General features: G+C 38.2%; 1 protein-coding gene across 1 annotated transcript in view; it reads right to left on the reverse strand.

The window, feature by feature from the left end:
• The window catches only part of RASGRF2 (Ras protein specific guanine nucleotide releasing factor 2), a 153,401-nt gene that overhangs the window by 94,503 nt on the left and 35,655 nt on the right, over nucleotides 1-23,243 (reverse strand). The window contains exons 2-5 of the mRNA XM_084505164.1: nucleotides 13,793-13,899; nucleotides 2,738-2,885; nucleotides 2,005-2,094; nucleotides 341-594 (exon numbers count right to left, since the gene is read on the reverse strand). Coding sequence (XP_084361290.1) covers nucleotides 341-594; nucleotides 2,005-2,094; nucleotides 2,738-2,885; nucleotides 13,793-13,899 — 599 coding nt within the window. The remainder of the gene's footprint in view (nucleotides 1-340; nucleotides 595-2,004; nucleotides 2,095-2,737; nucleotides 2,886-13,792; nucleotides 13,900-23,243) is intronic.

Here is a 23,243-nt window from a genome sequence, read left to right on the forward strand (position 1 = left end):
TGAGGGCATTAAGTCCAATTTTGCTCTCATAAGAGAAAAGGGAAGAAGAAAGGTGGCAGGAAATTTAAAAGAACTGCCCCATGAGGCATTATATTCCTCTAGCAAAGAAGACAAAGAATGTAAGGAGGCACAGAGGACTAACTGGCTTCAAACAGCATCACAGACAGCACCTTTCCTCTTACCCTAAGGAAATGTGGTCCTCGTCAGTCACATTACTTACATCAGAACAACAACAACAACAAAATGCCAAACTTCACTACTGCAAATTCAAGCAGAATGGGAAGAAGTGGTCAGGCAAATCCCTAAAAGCAACTTTAAAAAAAAAAAAAAAACAACTTACCTGTTGAGGAAAATACTACTGACATCATCATGACTGATAGGTGGCTTCTTTGAACTTGCAGCCATTCTTAAGGGCCTCAGAAAACAGTTCACAAGAACATAAAGTTGATGCACATATTCAGATTCAGCCTCAACCATGTTAAAAACTATCTGATTCCTTTTTCTCATACTTTCTGCATGAGGAGAACAAATATAATCTTGGACAATAGTCTTCCATTTTCTTCTACATAGCCAGCCCCGCATAAAGCTCTGAACCTAAAAAAACACCAAGTAGAAAAGAAGAATGAGATTACTTAAAATAAGTTTTTCACTGTAGAAATAACCATCTGTGTGAAATGCTTGTCAAAAAAATAAATGTGTTGCCCTCTAAAACGTTACTGATCCATAATTGTTCCTGAATTATATTTTTTAGATATCTATTTAATAATAGAAGTCACACAAGCATTTGATAACGTTGGTAATATTTGTTTCCCAACCATATACATATCAAAGTAACTTTTACCGCAGGCTCAAAGGTTGTACCTTTTCATATACTCTTCCTGTCAGCACAACTATCCAGGTTATCTGCCCAGATTATTTTAACTCCTTTTACTTCCCCTTACATATTTCTCACTTTCTTATATCCTCAATCATATTTTTTTCACGGTTTTCATGGAACACATTTCAAAATAGATTTCGTATCAGCATTGACACAATTCTGAAACAGCTGTTAGGCTCAGTTTGATTTTTGTTTTGTATAGATACTACTTAATGTTTGCATTTAAAGCTACATATGCTGTTTAATATCAGACACCCAGGCCAGCGATACCATTATAAAGAAAAGTCAGATATTTGCCATTTTTAAGAGGTCACAGAAAATAATATGTCACAGAAAAATCTACTTAGGTATAACACCCATTGAAGTTACAAGTGGACAAAAGACTACAGAAAAGGTCTACTTCTGGTCACAGAAAACTTCCTTGACCTTGGTGTGATGATCATTCATGTTGAAAGAGAAATGGAAAACTTCACTGGTAACAGTTTACTCTGAATAAATAACTTTAAAAAAAAAAAAGGAGGGGGGAGGGGCAACTGTCAAAACAATCAAGATGTAGAATGCAGTGAATCAGAATCAGAACTCTCCTTGTACTAAAAGAGGTATTTCTGGCTCTATTACAATGTTAAATCTGTATGGAAAGGAAAATTCATACCAACTCAATACCTGACTTAGACTATGTGACCCAGAAATGGGTAGTGAAACTAAGTCCATATAACAGAAAAGAAATTATGCAATTTAAGCTATTCTTTTATATCTTTATAAGCATTTTTATAAGAAAGGAGTATAAAGTTACTACATTCTTGATTCCCACAGGACATAGCCAATGACTGAATTTCACCCTTCATAAGCGGTCAAATGCAAAGTGCAACCTTCTCTAATCAACTGAATATAAAAAAAGTAAAAACAAATACTGAAGTAACAAAGACTCTCAGGGATAAATAGCCCCTGAAATGTATTAAGTTGATATAATTTAAGTGGTTTGAGTAGGATCAGGTCAAAAGACATCTGGACAGTTGAGCGTACTTAATCAAACAGTACCTGAATGCAAAACTAGACAGACTAAAATACACAATCAACCTCCCACATTCCATTTTTCTCCTTTCAAACACAGAATATTGCATATTTACCTTTTTAATTTTTTTAATATCTGGATCCTCATCTTCCTGGTTGCCTTGATAAGGTCGCATTCTTTCTTTTGTTTTATTGAGAGCTATAATCTGACAAAAACAACCATTCATTAAATGCTTTTTCAATGCAACTAAATTATTTGCTACAGAACTAATAGAAAAATCTCTTTGCCTTCTTCAAAAGCTCTTCCTAAAGACTGTTAAAGCTGCATGGAATGACAAGCACATTTTTGGTCACAGGGATATAAACACAATTCTCAGAAAACAAACAAGGCTTTTGATCTAGATGACAGAAGGACCAAAAGAGATATGCTTCTCCTCTCGAAATGAAGTGTGTCTTTCAGACCTTCTCAGCTCAGAACTGCAACAAAACTTTTAACATTCAATGAAACAGAGTAGCTTGGAATGGTCCACAATAATATCACAACCAAAGACAGGGTTTAGAGGACCAAATACCACGTGTGAAGACAGGTGGGAAATAATACCATCAGTGGGATCAATATTGCAAAGCAACATGTCATCTTAAAGTCTCTGACAATGTAGTAATCCAATCAGATTTTCTGCCTGTAATATTTCTAAGAAAAACATCTAGCCAAGGGTTCATAGGGCTATTACATGTAGACCTTACTGGGTACAGTTATTTTTGCAAATATTACAGAAATATTAGAAATGATTATAATGCACACAGCAAAACATTACAATTGATTGGTTGTTTGATGATTCTGTCACATACCTCAGATTTAAGTCTTTCAATTTCTGTGTCTTGATCTTCAAGCTGATGTCGAAGTTGATTGGCTGCAATTTTCTCAGTCTCTACAATTTGCACAAGATGAATGTACTTCTGCATCAGTACCTCCCTTTCAATCAGAATATCTGAATAACTAAAAAAGAAAACATTTAATTTAGTAAAAGTAGCCAGATGTTGTCTTTCATATTTCCTTATGGAATATTGACAGAAAAAAAAAAATCACATTAATGACAAGAAATCTGCAAACGTGCATTTGTTTGACCTAATATAAAATTAATAGCTTAGTCATAAATAATCCAAACCTATGAAGTGTTCAATAATCTTTTTAGAGATAGGAGTCAGCAGTATCCACTGTCACAGAACCCAAAGCAAGATAATTGCACTGATCTTTTTAAAAGCTTCTAATTTTCAGCTTAAGCTCAAGAACTCTATTCATTCAATTTCTTTAATTATTTTAAGGGCTGCACTTTTTTTTGTTTGTTTTTCTCCCCTCTTCCTGTCATCTGTGGGGATTTGGGAGAAGCATTTGATACTTCATCTGAACTATTTCTAATTCTCTCTACCTCTCAGGTTTCTTCAAGAAGAATTCCCATAATAACCTTCAACATTATTATTTTGGTTTGCTAATACCTATTTTATTGATGAGGTCAGTTTGATATTACTCAAATAAATGCATTTAATATAATTAGTAACAGGAACTGTGCTATCAGTCCTTTATTTTATCTTTTAGCTACTTTCCATCAATTAGTATTTTCCTGAAAAGGGACGGTGTCCATAGAGCAATTAAATATCACAACCAGAGCCGTGACGAGCATCAATAGCTTTAAACTAAAAGAGGGAAGATTTAGATTAAAGGTTAAGAGGAAATTCTTCACTCAGAGGGTGGTGAGGAACTGGAACAGGTTGCCCAGAGAAGCTGTGGATGCCCCATCCCTGCAGAGGTTCAAGGCCAGGCTGGATGTGGCTTTGAGCAACCTGGTCTGGTGGGAGGTGTCCCTGCCTACAGCGGGGAGTTAGAACTAGACAAAGTTTAAGGTCCCTTCCAGCCCAAGCCATTCCATGATCATATAGGAAGTACTCTTTACAACTTGAGATAAAGAAGAAATCAGCTGTTCCTACTCAACATCTTCACCAGACTGATCTTTCATGTGATTCAATCTCTCTGACATAGATAACTTAAATGTGTGAAAAAGTACAGTCCTATGAAGTGCTTGTTTGCTGGCAATGATTCAGCAAAATCTACAGACACGTACAGCCTCTTTACCTAACCTCTGGGATCTTGTTCCTCTGGGATTTAAATAATTAGCCACTCACTCTAGCTGAGCAGTGTAATCAACCTGCTGGAGGGAAGGGATGCCACCCAGAGGAACCTGGGCAGGCCTGAGAGGTGGGTCTGTGCGAACCTGTGGAGTTCAATAAGGCCACGTGAAAGGTCCTGCACCTGGGCTAGGGCAATCCCAAGCAAAAATACTGGCTGGACAGTGAATGGATAGAGAGGAGCCCTGTGGAGAAGAACCTGGAAGTGCCGGAATTGGGCCTTGAGCATCCTGGTCTGGTGGGAGGTGTCCCTGCCCATGGCAGCGGGGTTGGAACTGGATGGTCTTTAGGGTCTCTTCCAACCAAAGCCATTCTGGGGTTCTGTGATTTGCACGATAAAGACCAAACACAAAACATGGTAGAAGTAAGGCCTAACATTTGGCAAGGGATCTTTTATTATTTTACGATCTATCATAACTTTCCTGCTATCATGTTTGCACAGGATTTGACAGATGGGATTTTTGGATTGCACATCTTTTCTTTTTTGATTTCTTTCCGCTTGTTACGGCACTCATTTAAAAACAATCATTTTCTATTAAATACTGTGCTGCTTTTATAAATGTAGCAATGTGCATCCTCTTCATCATTTTCAGCATATATATTTACTGCCAATTCAATCAGTATTGGCAGAGTTACATACTTGTGGGGGCACTGTTTAGTACAACCATTAAATTCACTGCTTAACCTAAAAAGCAAGCTTAGATTTAAAATAGAATAAGTTCCCACAGCCACCATAAAGCAAAAGTTTTTCCTCCTTGAATGTATTATGAGAAAAATAGTAAGTGAATTCGTTTCAACTGCATTTATTTTCATATTTTTACCACTGCAACTGTAAACAATAAATAGCCAAAATAGTCACTGAGCATCTCTTCCAACAAATAAAACACCATCCCTGAAGAAATCTACTATGGAGCAATCCATATACCTTATGTGGAACAAAAGATAATAACTTAAGAGATTTAGTGCTTTAAAAATGTTTATTAACGATCCTTTCTGTTTTTCAAGAACTGTGGTTTGTTTGTTTTTTTCAGAACTGTAATACTTAGTCTCCTTGCATCTTAAGAAGCATTGGCAAATGATGAGAAGTGTCTGAGTTAGACACATAGGTAGCACTTGAACTTTTACAATGGTAAGAAATGTTACAATGACAAAAACATATGTAACTAAGAGGAAAATTTAGTCCTTAGCACCTGAAGCACCACTTTGATTTACATTTAACATGAGGAGTAGACTTTTCTACCCAGAAGCAGATCCAAACAGGTGACAGGCCTCTTCCCCCCCCCCCCCCCCTTTTTTTTTTTGATATTTTTCCTTTTAAAAATTTTCTTTCTTGCTTTCACTAAAAAATGTTTCCATAAAAAAAAAAAAAAAAAAAAGAGAGAGAGAGAGAGAGATTTGAATTTGTCTTTATTTAAGAACAAGGAAAACACAGAATCATAAAGGGTGAACAGCTGCTATAGTAAGAACTGATGTAAGATTCAGAATACTAACATATACAATGTTTTTCTTTTACTTTGTTATTATTTTTATTTTTATCCTTTAGGGGAAGAAATTTCATCCAGATTTTTCAGTTTCTTAAGATGCATTAGTCTTTCTTTACTAGAGAATGAGAACTTTACTGTGAAAGACTGAAAAGTTTCTTTTTTTTTTTTCTTTTTGAGATGTATATAGTATATTTTGCTTGGATAGTGGCCTTGGCTGAATAAAATGTCAGTCTCAGCCTGCAAACCAAACATTTCCTTCACTTCTATAATTAGCAGTACAAAAAGGAGTTAATTAGAAAAACCTATGTACACCTACAGTAACTTAGAATAGGTGAGACATTTTTGTTCTCAGAACTGCTACTTGCCCTGGGAAATGAAAATTACATGATTTTGGAATACAGTTCTCTCAGTTCTAACAACCCTTTTCTCTGCATTTTTCAACCCTTTCTTTGCGTTTAAGAGTTAAGAGATCATGCCTAAATTGCTAATGTGTATATCCAGCATAATCCCCGGAGCCTTCAAATAGGGCATGGCTTCAATAATGAATCAGCAGGCTTCTAATTGATTATACATGTATACAAAATCAATCATTAAAGAAAATGGTATCAAAGCATTCAAATGTCAAAGGCAGATGAAAAATTCCTAAAACAACCTGTAGGAAGACAGCCTGGATCTAGTTCTCTTGTTAACACATTGTTTAACAGAAGGAAACAACTACTACGAACCATGGATTTCTGTGAGGTGGTGTTAACATTTTACCGAGAGAAGTGATTCTGCAACATTAACACAATAGGTAGTAAGACTCAAAGACTGAGCAATCTGAAAGGTGAGGCTATACCTATCTCTTAATACTGCACGCACAGGCAGATAACTACAAGAACCTTAAGCTTTGACTGATCACTACCTAGCACATAGAGATAGGCAGAAACAAAGCATGTCCTGAAAAAAATATGCCTCACTTAGACACCATGGGAGTTGACATGCTCTGAAAATATAGGAAAAATGCAGAAATTTAGGAAGTATCTCATTGTTAGGAACTCCCTTTTGTAGAAGCAGATGAAGATAGAAGTCTCCAGTAGTGATATCAGCAAATACAATGGATTTTTGTACTGAATTCAGAACAGAATTATGGTTATCTGTGCCAGGGAAGCTTTAGGTTAGATATTAGGAGAGATTTCTTTCTGGCATTGGAATGGGCTGCCCAGGGAAGTGGTTTTGTCACCATCCCTGGGGGTCTTCAAGGAATGTTTAGATGTGGTGTTTAATAGCATGGTTTAGTGGTGGACGTGTTCAGTAGTAGATTAAAGGTTGGACTAGATGATCTTGGAAGTGTTTTCCAACCTGAATGATTCTATGATTCTTTGTACTGAATGTTAACTGTACTAAAACTATTCAGGTAGCTGAAAACACCATGCAGTGGACCTGGGCACAACTATTTATGACTCTACCAAATCACCCTAAAGACATGAAATATAAAATGCAACCTAATCAGTTCTTTGTGAAAAGCAGGCAACTTGACTTTGGGGGTGTTGCATGCAAAAGAAATTGCAAATCCATCTGCCAGTTTGAACTACCCTCAAGCAGTTATAGGAATCCTCACCAAAGGAGGAACAGCTTCCAGCCAGGTTTTTAAGTCTACTATCATACTAACACCCACACAGTGGATGGTAAAAGTTACAACAAAATTTACACAATCCACCCCTATGACTGTGACAATGTGATTTGTGAGACCACCTGTACACAATTACAATTAAGCTTTAATGAATTCCTTATCATATGGGATATCAAAGATGACCTATGGCTGTGAGTTACAGGGCTGGGGCTTACTGGAAGATATAAAATTAAGATGGACTTTCAGACACAGTAGGACAGATGTTTAAAAAGGCTGTAAAACTGGTGTCGGCTGATTTCCAGTCAAACAGATGGAAAATGGCGCTTGGACTAATGAACAACTACAGCAATCAGGGTGAGGCGTAGGGGGTGATATACTAGGAAACATGCAAAGTCCACATCCCAAACAGCTCTTGATTTTTCTAACTGAGATATGGATATAAACTGGAACACAAACCCTTTCAAAAGAGTGGCCCCAACAGCCACTGGAAAGTTTGTGAAACCAAGCCAAGTGAGTTGGGGAATCACTCTAGGACCATGGATAATGTGGAGGGGAATGCTACCCTCTTATGAGACAGTGAGACAATCCTGAAAACACACCTCATTAATCAATGCATTACCCATCAAACTCCAAAACACAGGGCCCGCTACAACTCACACAAAATGAGCAGCTGTTTCAATTGTTCTGGTACTCTTTTATCCAAGAAAATCTCACTATAGGAATTCATCTACAAACAAACTTGGGCAGAAAGGCACATTACTCCCTTATGCAAAACTGGGACATAATTCAACAGCAGATATAAAGTACAGACCAAATACAATGGGAAGGCATACTCCTCACTACATGAACTGAGGCTCCACTGAGCTGTTAAGAACTTGTAGCTACTGTCTCAGGAGGATGGGATTGGTGGGATTTCAAGGATTTACTTAGAAAACAACTACCACACCAATCACCTGGACAGCCATAATTACCAATACAATTATCACAGCCTTTGGAGTTTTTTGTCTACCTAAAGCATTGTGTGCTGATACGGAAATGACAGAGATGGGAAATACAACAGGAACTTATCTGCCAAGACATGCAAGCCCCCCTCATGAACTTAAGGAGCACTTTGCCGCAGCAAAGATGTCAGCTACAGGAACATAGCTCTCCTGGGGGATAAGACAGGTTTCCAGGAGCAAGAAGCACAGGTGGCACAGTCCTCTCTGGTTCTGTTTCTAAGGGTGGAAATGTTAGGGTGTGTGACAAAAGACAGATTTTAACAAACACAAATAATCTGAGCCCCCTGTCCTGGCTACTCCCATGGCTATCATAGTCCAACCAGCGCATTAATGGTCCACCTCCACAGGAATGGTCACAGTGTCAGGCAGGGGAACCCCAATGGCCCAGTCAAGAAACAAATACCCAGCTCCTGTCATTGACAAAGAGAAATCCATCAAGCTGAGTCAGTGGAAAAGCTCTCTGGATCACATTTTAAACTGAAAACATTTTTCCCTACAGAGGTATGAAATATACTATGTAATGCTGTACAAGACTCATTATAGCATGCTTATAGGAGGAACCAAGGGCAAGGAAGGGGAGAGCTCAAGGAGGTTCACAGAACAAGAGGAGGAAAGCAGACAGTTACAGGGATAAAAGGAGATGAAAACTCACATGTAAAGAGATTGCTGATACAGTACACTCGTCTGGCCATGCCCAGCACAGTCTGCTGTCTTTGCATTGAACTCAGTGTCTGTTTGCTTGGGTCAGATAACTCTATACATGCGTGCATGGAGCTCTAAGTGCCAGCATGTGCAGTTGGGACCGCAGGCCATGGGGCCCTGTGTCTGCAGTGCCAGTAACTACCTGGAGAGGCAGAGGTGCGTGCATATTGTGTGTGTGTGTGTCAGGGAGCAATTGCTAGTGAGTATCAGGCCAGGCTAGCCAGTGGATCAGATTAGATCCTTGGAAGCTTGGTACTGAAGAGGCAGCAAAACTGGGATCATCAGAGAGTCTGCAAGTTGTCTATTGCCACTGAAGATCCTGTTCAGCTACTGAGAAGACCATGAGGTTGGGTGACTGACTAAGAAATGCATTTGCACACGTGTGTTTCTCTGTGACAGCTGGAAATGAGCATATCCAAGGGCCAGATACCAGCTAGGCCGAGTGTATAAGGCCAGTCACTGGAGCAATCCTCACCCCTCAGCGAGGTGGACTGAGGACCAGCAACTGAAGTGAGACTGGAGGCCTGGAGTGCACATTTCCAGCTTCCAGCAACAGGGGAGACCAAGGATCCAGTGCCAGTTCCTGGACAGACTGAATGTATAGGCTGTTTATTTGAGGGATCCGTATTGTATGTATGCATATTTTTCCATTTAACATACCTTCAACCTGATCAGCCAGGAAAGGAAACTGGATAAGGCTGCTGATGATGTCCATACCTGCAAGGGTGCTGCATGTTTCTGCCTGTGCTGGTCTGTGTAGTCAGCTATGTTTGCATGTGTGCTCATCTGTGTTGGGAATACATGCTGAGGCTCACCTCTGGTTCAGCCTGGGTACAAGAAGGAGAGGCAACATTGCTTCTGTCACGCTACCAGATCTGGCAACCCTTGTCATTTTGTTCTGTGGATCTAGTCAGACATTATTTGAAAGGCAGATATAAGACTGCTTTGCACATGTTCTAAGAATTACTAAAATCCTTTCAGATCTGTTCCCAGCCAACTGGAAACAACAAAATTGTTGTTATTATTACCTGTACAATGTGAAGGCATTAGTAGCAAAGGTGCTTGCTGTGAGCTTCTGGGCAGCTCTGAGCTAGCACGCTGAGCTTAGAACTGTCTGCAAAATGCTCTGCAAAATACACCCTGCATTATCAGGCAAAGTGTGCCAACAAACCTGAAGAATGATCCTTTTCTTTAAGAGCTGCTAGTTTGAGGGCAGTAGTTCATCATATGCTTTAAACAGCAAAGTAGCTGAAAGAAACACTCCCACTCTTCTCACCCACACAGCACACTTGCTCTCCTACGTCTCACCCATCTATTTCCCTTCTCCTTGCGTGGTGAACACAGGTGTACTGTGTGGATGTGTAGTGAACAGATCCAGTGAACTGAGACAGATTAAAGCTAAGCTGGCAAAGAACAAGCAACACATCATTCTTTTTAGTGCATATCAGTTTCCCAATTAAGTTCACACTTGTGGCAGCCTGAGGGAAGGGTTGGTAAAGGTGTGGGAATGAATGGCTGACTGAGCAGAACAACAGCTGTTTCTTTCAAGAGCAATGTGGGCTTGTGCAGGTTTAAAGCATATGCAAAACTACAGCCTGGGGTGCTTAGTTCAAGATTTTCCAATAAGGTAAAGTAGAAAATACCAAAAGAAATGATGAGTAGTGCATACACATTAAAAAATGAAACCTAACAGGTTTTCAGTTAAACGCAAAAAAATATATATTAAAACCATAGAAGAATGTGTAAGAGAAGGTAAAAAGACAGTCGCAGTCTACTGATGGTGAAACAGAGTTTTGCATAAGAGAACAAGTTCTGGAACAAAATTGCCAGACAGAAATCCCACTTGCAGTCACTGATGGAGGAGCCAGGGTTTGCCAAGAACGAATCCACCAGTAACGAAGTGTAATTCGGAAGAAGTAAACATTACTCCACCACTCTGGGTATTATGGAAAACTTGAAACACTAAGAATTGAAATAAAATGAAAAGCAGGTGTAGCACACCGTGAATGGAGTCCCAGTAGAATATGCTGAATTGCATATCCTGTTGCAAGCTGATAAGCCATCCTCCCTCAGATGAGGAGGAGGCTGTATGGAGGTGAACATAAGCACTGCAGAATCTAACTGCAGCACAAAAAAAGCCTGCCAGCTCTCAAAGAGTGTGTACAGTACTCCCTAAGTGATAAGTAGTAACTTACCACCCATAGTGAAATCTTCCAAGAAACAATAGACAATGCCAGTGCAGAAAGTCTTTAATTATTTATTTGCATCCAAAAAAAAAAAAAAAAAAAAAAAAACTAATTATTGAAGTGGGACGTGTATATAATAAGATGGAAAGGGCTATTTTTTCAACTCTATGTTTGTAACTTGCAAATTAAACCACATGAAAGAGACTCTGATGACTGCAAACATGCATTTGGCAAAAAGTCATAAAAAGCAATCCAAAATTAGATTTTGTATACATTAATCTAAAACAAAACAAAGTAAACAAACCCACAACACAAAAAAGCCAACCTACTTTGTCTCAGCTAAAACATGGATTGCCATCACTGATGTATTCACCCAGAACAAGATATTCCCACACCTATTTTCAGTTTAATGGTAAGGGGGGATGTTCTTAGCACCTCCTCAGATTTTTACCTAAGATAGCTGAGATATTGCAAAAAAGTATCTCCAAAGGCTACACAAACTGTCACTTAGCAATTCAAAACAAAAGTCTGAGGGAAGGGTCAGAAACATCTTATGTATCAAACAAAAAGCTGGAGACTCAAAAAGTTGCTTCTGCAACTTCTCCCCATATGTCAAAAATAAAGACAAACAAGAAAAAATTCTGCAGTTATGATGAAGGAAAAAATAACCCCTGAGACAACATTGTTTTATTATTTTTTATTTAATTAAGTTGTCAAAAATGTTAGGGAATAGCCTAAAACTATTATTTCTACTTCTCAGTTATATATTTATGTATCTTTAGTGAAACTCAAGTAACTATTATTTGGTCAAGTAACTGTTATGCAGCTCCAGGTGTTTTTTGCTAGGTACAACACAAAGCAAAAATAAAGAAATTTGCACCGAAGCAGAAAAACATCAGAATAATGAGGTAACCACAAGAGTGTCCAACACTCCATGTTCAGCAGCTAAGTTTCCGCAGAGTTTTTGGTGCTTGCAGGTATTTTCTCAAGATATAATACTAGAACATGAAAAGCAAGGACCAAGTCCCCCAAAATTTTCAGAAATTTAAATAACAGGAAATTTAAATAATAGGAAATTTAAAACCTATGAAGAATAATACATAAAAAATAATTAATTAAAAATCTCTCAAATGACATAGGGCCCTGAGAATACTCCTCACAGTTATGTCCATAGTTCCATATTATTATAACTGTCGCTTCAGATGATAAGCACAAATAGAAGTGAAAAAGTTATATAGTACAAGGGAGATGAACACACTGATCTCTTCCTTAGCAGAACAGAGACTCACTCTTCTGAATGTTGCACTGGTAACAATCTGGCAGATGCAAAATTCAAGACTAACCTCTTCTGAGCAAGTTTGTCAATATTTTCAATTGCGTGTTTTTTAAAGCTGGCTTAATATTTTGTTAAGTGCTGCCATGGAAATTCATGTGTGGTATTTTTATGGAATGAATGTCCTAAGAAGAAATTGTAACTCAGTGTTGTGAGCTCTTCTTGGTTATAAGCCTTTCATACCAGGCAACAGAAAGGAAGAAAACTATCCTCAGAAAAGGGAACATGCTGCAGAATCCTGCTTTCCCCAGATGCCCTTACCATGAGGCAAAAAAGTCAAACTCTTTCTTCCTTTCCTTGCTGTCATACTTCACAAAAGAAATTGACCCAAATTCAGTAGCAAGGTGAACAGTTCTCTCATCTCACCTGAACAACATAGAACTGTCTGCTGGTGTTATGGGCTGAGAACTCAACACCCCATATCTTCTCCATTTCTGAAATAGTGTGCTCACTGACAGGACTATTATGCAAAATGTGGCTCATGATACCACAATGCAGCAGGTGCTTTCCAAGAAAGCGTAAGACCTGTTCAGTCAGGTACCACCACTAAGAAAATGATAAAGATCCAGAGACTGGGTGTCTAGAAGAGACAGGGCCTGGAGCTGCAGGGACTAATTTCAGAGGGTCTAAATTAAAAACTGCTCCCTGGTGTTGTTTCTTTTTAGTTATAAAACGCAACCACTTCTGTTTACATGGCTTAGGTTCTAAGCAACTCAGAAACTGTCTTCTTCCTTTTGCGTTACCATGGTATTGTAGATTAGCTGAGGTTAGTATGTAAGAGAGGAGGCTGGAGATAGTGCATTTCAGCAAAGACACTTGCCTCTGCAGCCCATGTCTCAAACCTGCAGTTAGCAGATTTTCTTTTAGTTTAAACTGTAAAGCTTGCATATTTGCTGATCATACTTTTCTCGGGGAAATATTACTGCATGGCTGGAAGCACTACTATGCCTGCCATTCACAAGACTGACCATCATTCAGAACTTCATTTTTGAAGAAATTTTATCATAATATCATAAAAATGGCTTGACAATGGTTTCTTACATTTATTCCTGTGTAAGAGCTTTTGAATACTGATTCATTCATTCAGCAGATCACTTATTTCTTCATTCATATAGCACACTTTGCCTTTGATGGACACTAACTGTAGGAGTTGTTTCCAGTAAAAGGGCATTCTTGAACAAGTTCCAACTGAACTCAATCACTTGCAAATGATAAAATACTGCGCTGTATGCACAAACTGATAAACACATTTTTTCTGTAACATATCCATGAATTGCAAGTAACATACATCCAATACACTGTTAAATGTATTTTTGTTTAGAGAGTGAGTGAATTTAGGTTTTTAAATTACTAACAATTTGTTTATAATAAAACAGAGGTTAAGATCAATGATCAGGTTTCATACCTAGCTTGGTGAATAGCTTCTACCCATTCATCTCCATCAACTTCATCCTCACAACGGAGCTCCAGTGGCTTCTGCCCTTCATGGCCAAATAGAACAGTAAAGTAATACTGCAAATTAAAACAAGAAAAAACAAAAGTTCAGAAACTCTTTAAAATAAAATGGATACATAAAATTTCAAAAAAGAATCTGACTTTTTAAATTCAGTGCACACTATTGCCAGCCTAGGAAAACATGTTTTAAGCCACCAGTCATGAAACACAGATTGAAGATGAAAATAAATCTGTAACATATTCTCCTCTGAATTGATGTAATGGCTTTCATGCAACTTACCATAATTTATTATTCTTAAACTTCCACATACAAGACAACAGAATATAATTCCCTCAGTAGCTTCTACGGTCAAATACAATAGTGGGTGTCAAATACAAGTGGAGTGTCCATAGTTCTTTTTTTCTTGCACTTTTTCAGCTGAGATTTTTCTTAGATGCCATCACAAGGATACCAAATACAGTAATGACACAACTTCATCACAAGAATGTACACTGGGTCTAGATGATTTCTTCACCATTGCAAAAGAACGAGACAAAACTTCTTGTTTCCCACACTCCGAAAATGTTTTTCCCTTCTTTTGAGAAGCCCCAGCCATAATCATCATTGCAACATATATATATATTTATATATATATATGTTTTTTTAAATGAAAATGCTGTTCATAAAAGAAGCATCATATCTTTGATGGCATTTCTTACATTGAGGACTTCATCTGTGGCATGTTCTGTAGAACGCAGAATTTCAAAGAAGTTTTTGCCATTTTCATAATGTAGTCTTACCTAATAGGGAGGGGAAAACCTCCTGTCATCTACTTTAAAACACATTTCACAAGGTTACTTACAATCAGATAGTAAACAGTATTATTCTGATTTAGGTGAAAACAGGTGAGAAAATGTTCTAACTATACACACACTGGTAATTTCAATAGATGCCTTAAATGCAGCCATTAGCAAGCCAGCTGTTTCACAGGTGGGGGCACCTGTGATGGGCCTGCCCACACACAGCCTGCAGTTTCTAGATTCAGTGTGATTCAGGAGGTCTTGGAGCCAAACATTTCGTCACTAGACTATTCAGTTTTCTTCAATATCTACAATTTTTTAACCTCTCTTCCTTCATCATCACAATTAACAGGGAACTTACTGTAACCACATGGCAGCAATCATTTTCTGGAATCTAACAGCAAATTACACACTCACTCCAGCCAGCAAGTGAGGTATGCAATTTACATTCTCCCACTCCGTGAGCCACTGTTTACAGCAGTAAGTAACCTGAAGTGATGTCAACAAACATTCTGCTTTCCTTGTCAAATCCACAGCTCAGCTGGGAAAACAAAAAAAAGGGGGGGGGGGGGGAAAGAAACAAAAAAAACTCTCCAAGCCAAACAAAGTACTGGGGATCAAGAAAATAAAAACCACCTCAGAATAAAAAAAAGCATTTCCAAGGCAGGAGGAAGCATAAACAAGAAACAGAAGGGATGAAATTTTACCTACAGAGAATTGGCTGCAGATATTGTCAACATTTATAATGAATTCTGTCCCTAAAAAAAAAAAAAAGAGTGTTTCAGCCTTTTATTGGCCCCTCCTTAAACATCTGGCAGCCTGCTGTGCAGGCGAAACACACAGGTCAGCTGCACAGTCTGCACAGAGCAGGTTCAATACACCCCTGGTGAATTAGATTCACTGGCACCAGCACTGTGTGTGCACCTGTATTTGCATCTAGGTTTGTGCCTGGGGACTTCACATTTACAAAACCCATCTGCCTCTGAGCTTCTGATTTTGTTCCTACGTTTGCTTTCATTTTAGGTAACATGAGTACATATGATGGCATTCCACAAAAAGAAAACTGTTCATCTGTGAATTGTATTATTTACTAAAAACTGTTATATGTATACAAAACTTTTTTTCATACAGAAGACCACAAATACTGCAGGATCAGCAGCAGATGATTAAAACAACGGAAGCAAGACAAAATAAGCAGAAATATTCACATTTTAAGAGGCCATGCAAAGAAAGTTCAGGCCCAGACCAGCTGAGTTTTTGAAAGAAAAATACTTGAGTGCACAGCCAAAGTTCAATAAATCATTCAAAGGACAATCTTATTTTTTCTAATTTTTTTCAGTTGCTTAATCCTGCATTTTTCAACAGTAAATCACTTTTCTTTCCATTTTTTTTTTCCATTAAAAGGAAAAAAAAAAAAAGAGTTCCGTAAGATTGTTCAGATGGTTCATAACAGTGTTAGACAAAAGCTTTTATAATCATGCAGTGCAGCTGAAGTATCAATCCAGCATCAGTATCAATTATCACTTGATTATCCAGAAGTCAACACTATATTAAGCAAAATGCAAGCAAAGTATTATAGCACACCTCTAAAAAGAATCTCTAAGTCACCCCTGAATTTTAACTCCTTTTGAAATAAATGTCATTTATCCAGCAAAGCATCTTACTATAAGAAAATACGATGGCATCCATGATGCTGTCCTGCATATTCAAGTTTATGATGAATGTGAATGGACTTACGTAAATATATCTATTTATACATAGATATATAATTTTAGCACTACCATGCTATCTGATAAACAATTCAGCTTCCACTTCACTGCAATTTATACAGTATAGGTAAAAAACACCTTTCTGTATATACCCTATTAGTTTTCTGAAGTGATGATAGTAAGTATTTATGAACTACAGGGCACATTTACACCAACTATCATCATCATCATTCATCAGGTCTGTTGGACACGCAGGCAGGCACTCATGTTTCAAATTAAGCCCATGGTTTGGTTGGACAATTTTTTATTATTATTATTGCTTCCTCTAAAAGTCCTTAGTCTCACAGAAGATAAAATGAACAATTTGTATTTTGATATAAAACATACATGTTTGTTTAATTTAACGGTACCTTTTCAGTATTCATATAAGCACGAGAAAAATAAGTCTTCGTGTTAACTGAAAGATCTTTGCCAGAGAACTTCTCCTAAGCTGACACTAGACAAGGACACTACCACTAGAGGAATATTACTGAGTATCACATCTCTGGCTGTAGTCTACCTAGCACTGCTCCAAGTTCCTTCCTATGGTGAGAAGGGAAGACCACGAAATGAGCTGATCATTACTTCTACTTCAGAGAAATGACCGGAACAAGACTAAAAACATGACAGAAAGTACTTCACCAGAGCATTTCAATGCCACTCATTATTATGCTGAAATCTCAGCAACAATATATATAACTTCGTCCTCATAAAGTTGTCCAGATAATAGCTGTATTCAAAACAAGGCAGCAAAAGGTTACTATGCTTTCTAAAAGGGGAAAAACATGATCTTTTCTGGTAAAAAAAATTAATAAGAAGAAGGAAAGGAAAGGAAAGGAAAGGAAAGGAAAGGAAAGGAAAGGAAAGGAAAGGAAAGGAAAGGAAAGGAAAGGAAAGGAAAGGAAAGGAAAGGAAAGGAAAGGAAAGGAAAGGAAAGGAAAGGAAAGGAAAGGAAAGGAAAGGAAAGGAAAGGAAAGGAAAGGAAAGGAAAGGAAAGGAAAGGAAAGGAAAGGAAAGGAAAGGAAAGGAAAGGAAAGGAAAGGAAAGGAAAGGAAAGGAAAGGAAAGGAAAAAGAAAATACATGCCTTATAGCCAACACCTCTTTTAGAGCATACTCTGGTAGATTTTCCATCAATACAAACACCCTGAAGACTAAATTTCTCAACAACAGGATGCTGTTTCCCTTGTGACTGATGAGAGCATTTGCTGTTTATGAGGTGAGAGTCACACCAACACGGGCAGCACTCTCCCAATAAGCAGGGATGGTCCCGCAGCTCACTCTTTTCTCTCCACCTCACATAGAATCTGCAAAGGATATCTCTGCTCTGTCCCTTGATAACTCATTGCTGTGCCTATTTCATCTGTTTACTACTTTTTGTCCCCTAGCACTGAGGTAATCCGACATATCTTTTCCATTTGTAAATTAGCAGCGACACTCACAAAAGAAGCAACTATTTGAAGTTACTGAGACACCAGAGGACCAGGAGGAACAAGCACGAATCGTCCCGTAGTGGTGCTGCCACATGTCACAGACTGAAAAGCTACTTCCACAGGTAATAATGCTGCCTGACATCTCCTATTACAAGCTCCTGCCTTCCGCTCCTTGTAAATTTGACCAGCTTTCAGTGCCTGGATGGAAAAACTCGTACCGTATAAAAGATGCATGTGTCAACAGTGGTTTTGCTATCTTATCCTTTCCTCAGCACAGCATATAAACATTTAAATTATGTTTCAAAGGACTCCAAGGTGACTACCAAATGTAGTACTGTGGGCTTGTAAATGATTGTAGTGGGGTAATAGCTACTTGCCTATGCATTGCTTTTCCCTAAATTTTCCTTATTAAACATAAAACTAATTTTCTTCATAGTACACTAAAAGAAAAAAAAAAAAAAAAAAAAAAACATTTTAAAGCTTAAGCATGTTATTTCCTAACATTTCCTAATGTTATTTCCTGATCTGTCAATGACTTAACATGCAGTTCTGATGTCATCATTCAGGCCAGGACCTTCAGAAGAATTTAAAAAGAAAATTCCCATCATTATATTGAAGAGAATGGCAAGTACAAATGTATACCAAGCACATGTATACCAAGTACAAATGTATACCAACTGTGTACCTTTGTATACCAAGATTGCTACTGAAAATTAAGTCTTAGAATAGATTATAGAATTATCAAGGTTGGAAAAGACCTCCAAGATATCTGGTCCAACCATCCCCCTACCACCAGTCACCCACTATACCATGTCCTTAAGCACCACATCCAGCCTTTCCTTGAACACCCCCAGGGATGGTGATGCCACCACTTCCCTGGGCAACCCGTTCCAATGCCTGTCCACTCTTTCTGAGAAGAAATGTCTCCTAATTTCCAACCTAAACCTCCCCTGGTACAACTTGAGGCCATTTCCTCTGCTCCTACCACTAGTTACCTGTGAGAAGAGGCCACTCTGCCCCAAGCCTGTAGCACTGCATGAGTTATTGTGGCCAAAGTGCAGTACCCAGCACTTAGCCATGTTGAACCTCATCCCATTGGCCTCTGCCCATCAATCTGGGCACCAGTCTGGGTCCCTCTGCAGGGCCTTCTTACCCTCTGGCATACCGACACTTCCCCCCAACTTCCTGTCATCTGCAGACTTACTGAGGGTGCACTCAACGACTTTGTCTTAACAAAGGCATGTCTTCGACATGAAATAATGAGGAAGCTTAAACATTTGCTGTATCATTGACGCTTACATTCACAACCTGATGTTTATAAGGGCACACTGAAAATCTTTTGAGGGTAAAAGAGATGGGAAAGACAACTAATTAAGATAGAAGGAGACAGGCTAGAAATATTTCTCATTCTTGACTTCCAAGGAAATTTTGAGAGTCTGGAAATCTGTATGCAATCTCAAGCGCTAGGAAATAATTATTGGGCAAAAGAGGACAATCACTGCAGCAATCCATGATTCTCCAGCAATCCTTGAAAGAAAAGCAGCAAACCACTGTCTAAATCAAAGCAGCTTGTACTATTCAAGGACATGTTAACTCATGAAGTTTTCAGATGTCTTCTACTGCCCAAGCTCTCAAATATAAAACATCACATGTATTTTATATTTCTTAAATCCTACAGAAAGAGGAGGAAAGGAAAAAGTGTTTTTGGAAGAAGGCAGCATCCCTAAAGTGAATAACAGTGCAGAAGGATGAGGGTGTGGAGGTGAGGAAAATGTTGGGCAGGGGTAAGCAACAATCCCTTCCCATCACTGGATCACAAGGATGTTAGGAGTGGGAAGGAAGGGAAATATTTTTCTTTAAATCATGGGAAAGTAAATGCCAGGGCTGGGTTTTGCCCTATCTTGGGATTTGCTGTGCCACTAGCACTGGCCGGAAATGTGTAGCCCATTGTTATTAAATTAACATGAAAACAGACAGGAGGGTGAAAAGTATGACAATTTTTTTTTTTTTTAAGTTTCTAGGAAGATCTACAAAGCCAATGCAGTTCATATTTGTATCACACCAATTAGTTAGAAACTATAACAAGAACAGAATTAGTGGATATTAGACTTAATACGATGTTCTTGGGAAAAGTCACTATTGCTTATATAAAAAGATGTCATCTCCTCTAAACCCAGCAGAGTTCTCTTAAGGGGTCAACAAGCATTTGGATTGCAAAGATACAGTTTTCAAAATGTTTTTGACAGATTTTAAAGGAACTAAACATCCAGGACTTAAAACAATAATGTCCTTCCATTGATAAAAAGAAGAAAAAAAAATCAAAAGCTAGGAAATAATTTGAATATTGGACCATCTGTCAGTTCTGACAATGGAACAAGGTCATCAAGACAATTCTTCAGAGAATTGCGCTGAGGACTGGAACAACAGATTACAAAGGATGACAAAGTTTGTTAATTATTCAAGATAGTAATGACAAGAACCTATTATGAAGAACTGCAGACTCAACACGCTTGAGTTACTGGACAATAAAGTGGCAGATGAAGTTTGTTGCACACAAATGTAAAGTGACACAGATGAGGCAAAACATTCCAGGTTTCACATGTGAAAAGATGGGCTCTGTGCTTGGTACTGCCACTCCGAAGTAAGAACCTGGGATTTTGACAAATAATCCCATGAAAACAACAGTGCATTGCTCAGCAGCTGCCAAAAAAAAAGCAAATGAGAATGCTAGGGACAATTAGGAAAGAAACATAACAAAGCAGGCAAGACTATTAGGCTATAAAACATCTTGAGTAATGTGAGCACTTATACACGTTTAGTCGTTACAGTTATACTCTGATTGATTTTGATTCTTTAAAGAAATACAGAAGAAATTTGCAAAACTGGTAGTGAGCCACTGCAGTATTTTATCTTATGTGTTTCTTTGTGATGGCACAGTTTTGCTCGAGAAGATTAGGGATTAAGGGTTTTTAAATCATCTTAATGTTACTTCACCATGCCTTGTAGATAGAAATCTGGTACTGAACAGGACAAGAGAGAAAAAACTCTGGAAATAAATAAGAATAAATCTTAAGAATCTGCCAAGCCATAGCAAGAATAAGCCAAGAATAAGAATCTGCCAAGCCACTGGATCAAGAAAAGATGAGAAATTTCTTTGAATGCCATCTCTCACACTGAGGGGATTCAGCGATGAGCTGTAGTATCTATTCCAGTTTTGGGTTAAACACTGGCCAAATACATACTGCAACCCTATAAAAGACAATTAAGTCATTGTGTGGTGGATGAGATGGATTGATGCCTTCTCTCCTTAACTAATACTGGATTTATAGATTTATAAACTTCATTATAAAATCTATTTTGGCATGTGTCAGTTAGTCATGTTCCAGAGCTATCCTGCAAATACTGTCTAAGCCAAAAACAGCACTGAAGTCAATATGTTTAAACATGCAATATTGCACTTAGGGTGGACATACAGAAGTCTATCCCTTTCTATACACCTTTCCAATATTTATTTAAAAATACCATACCCAACTGGTGTGTAAAACAAACATACAAAAAGAATAATATGCAGTGGTCACTGTAGACCATAATTATCCTGCAACCCCATTGACTTGAATCAAAAAGATGCCAAATCATAGTGGTTATGGCATTTGTCTTCATGGATGACAGAATCAGACTAATATGGCCCCATCTGCTAAATTTTCAGTGAAGACCATTTGTTCTTCAGTAATAGTTCATCAACAGGGAAAAATTCTGCTGTACAAAAGGAAATTTCAGAAAGTAAAGACTACAGTAACCTATACAACACAGTAAGCACAGCTAAATTATTCACTACTAATAAACAGAACACGGGTACCATCTTCTCAAAATGTATTTGACAGTGTCCAGTGGGAATTTCCTGTCGGAAACGGAGGCTGTTTGCCTGTAAGGCTGTGCATTACCTACCTGCAGGACTTCTTCCTTCTTCTCACTATACTCATTTCTCTACTGCTGCTGTCCCCAGGGTCTTGCACTGAACTGAAATAAAGACTGTAACGAAGGGTTAAACTACTGATTTTGTTGGGAAATCTGTGCATGACACGTCTCCTAAAGGTTTTGGCAACCCACATGGGGACTTGCTCTCTACCACTATGTGTGACTTTGGCAAAGCAATCTACAAAGCACCTCACCTACGTTTTAAGGGACCAGAAAGGCTGCATCCCAATACCAGCATATTCAATAGTAAACATTCACAGCATTCCCAGAGCAGCTGCCTTCCTGCTTATCTTTAGCCTCTCCTCCCACGTCTAAGGCCGTAAGGGGCTGACACTGATATGTCTCTACATCTAACATCTTGGGGTAGCTGTACCCTGAAGATACTTTCTATAAAATAAATTCCTATAAAGTGAAAACTGTTTTCTATACCCAGCAAATATATATATATATTTGCTGGGTATATAAATATATATATATATATATAATATTATATATATATATATATATATATATTATATATAATATAATATAATATAATATAATATAATATAATATAATATAATATATATATAATTTAAAAAAAAATCAAATATGCCTAAACCAAGAGACAGGCAAAATTTATTCTCATATCTAATGGTTTGGGTGTTCTTCAGCTCCCCACTATACGCCATGAATCACTTTCCTAGGATTCTTACCTTTTCAAGCACTGGAAAAAGGAGATGTCACTCAGGTCTGCAGATCACACTGATCAATTAAACCTCTACACTTTAGCTACATTGCTTCTGATCTCTCCCAGTTTTCCATTTCTTTTTAATATATTCCTTATATTCCCTTGCAAAAGGAAAATCACTTGCTTTCCAAGGGTTCCTTTTACTCATATTTTGAGCCATTTTCAGCACACAGACATTCAACACATATGCAGAGAGCTCAGCATATGTGTATGTTGGGACCACGACCTCCTCTGCTACTGCAACACAAACAACAGAAAAGGAGCACAGAAATCCTATCACTCTTACTGACAACCTATTCCATCAGAGGCTGGGAGCACAGCTCCTCAGTTCTCCTCTCTGCCTCCCCCTCTCCTCTATGTCACTAGCTGCTTCCCCTTGGGGCCAAAGAGGAGGAAAATCTTGGTCCTCTCCCAGGCTCTCCTGACTGCCCTCAGACATCTAACAGGAATCAGGATCGCAGCCCAACCTCGCAACTCAGCACACAACAGCTGTATTAGCAGAACACTGTGTTTTTCAAGGTGACAAAGAAAGGACATATGGGAGGAATGGAGAGAAAGAGACAACAATGTATACATGTACAATGCAATCAGCTGACAGTTTTATATAGATTTCAGGAAGTAGACTTTTTCATTTTTATTTTTGTGTCTCATTCCCTCACCATTCTTAGCAAGCCTAACCTTTCTTCATGTACTGACAGCCATTCTCTCCCTGTCCAACAAACACTCTGAGCATCTGT

Source organism: Aythya ferina (genome assembly GCF_964211825.1).
Source record: "Aythya ferina genome assembly, chromosome: Z".
Lineage (NCBI taxonomy): Eukaryota > Metazoa > Chordata > Aves > Anseriformes > Anatidae > Aythya > Aythya ferina.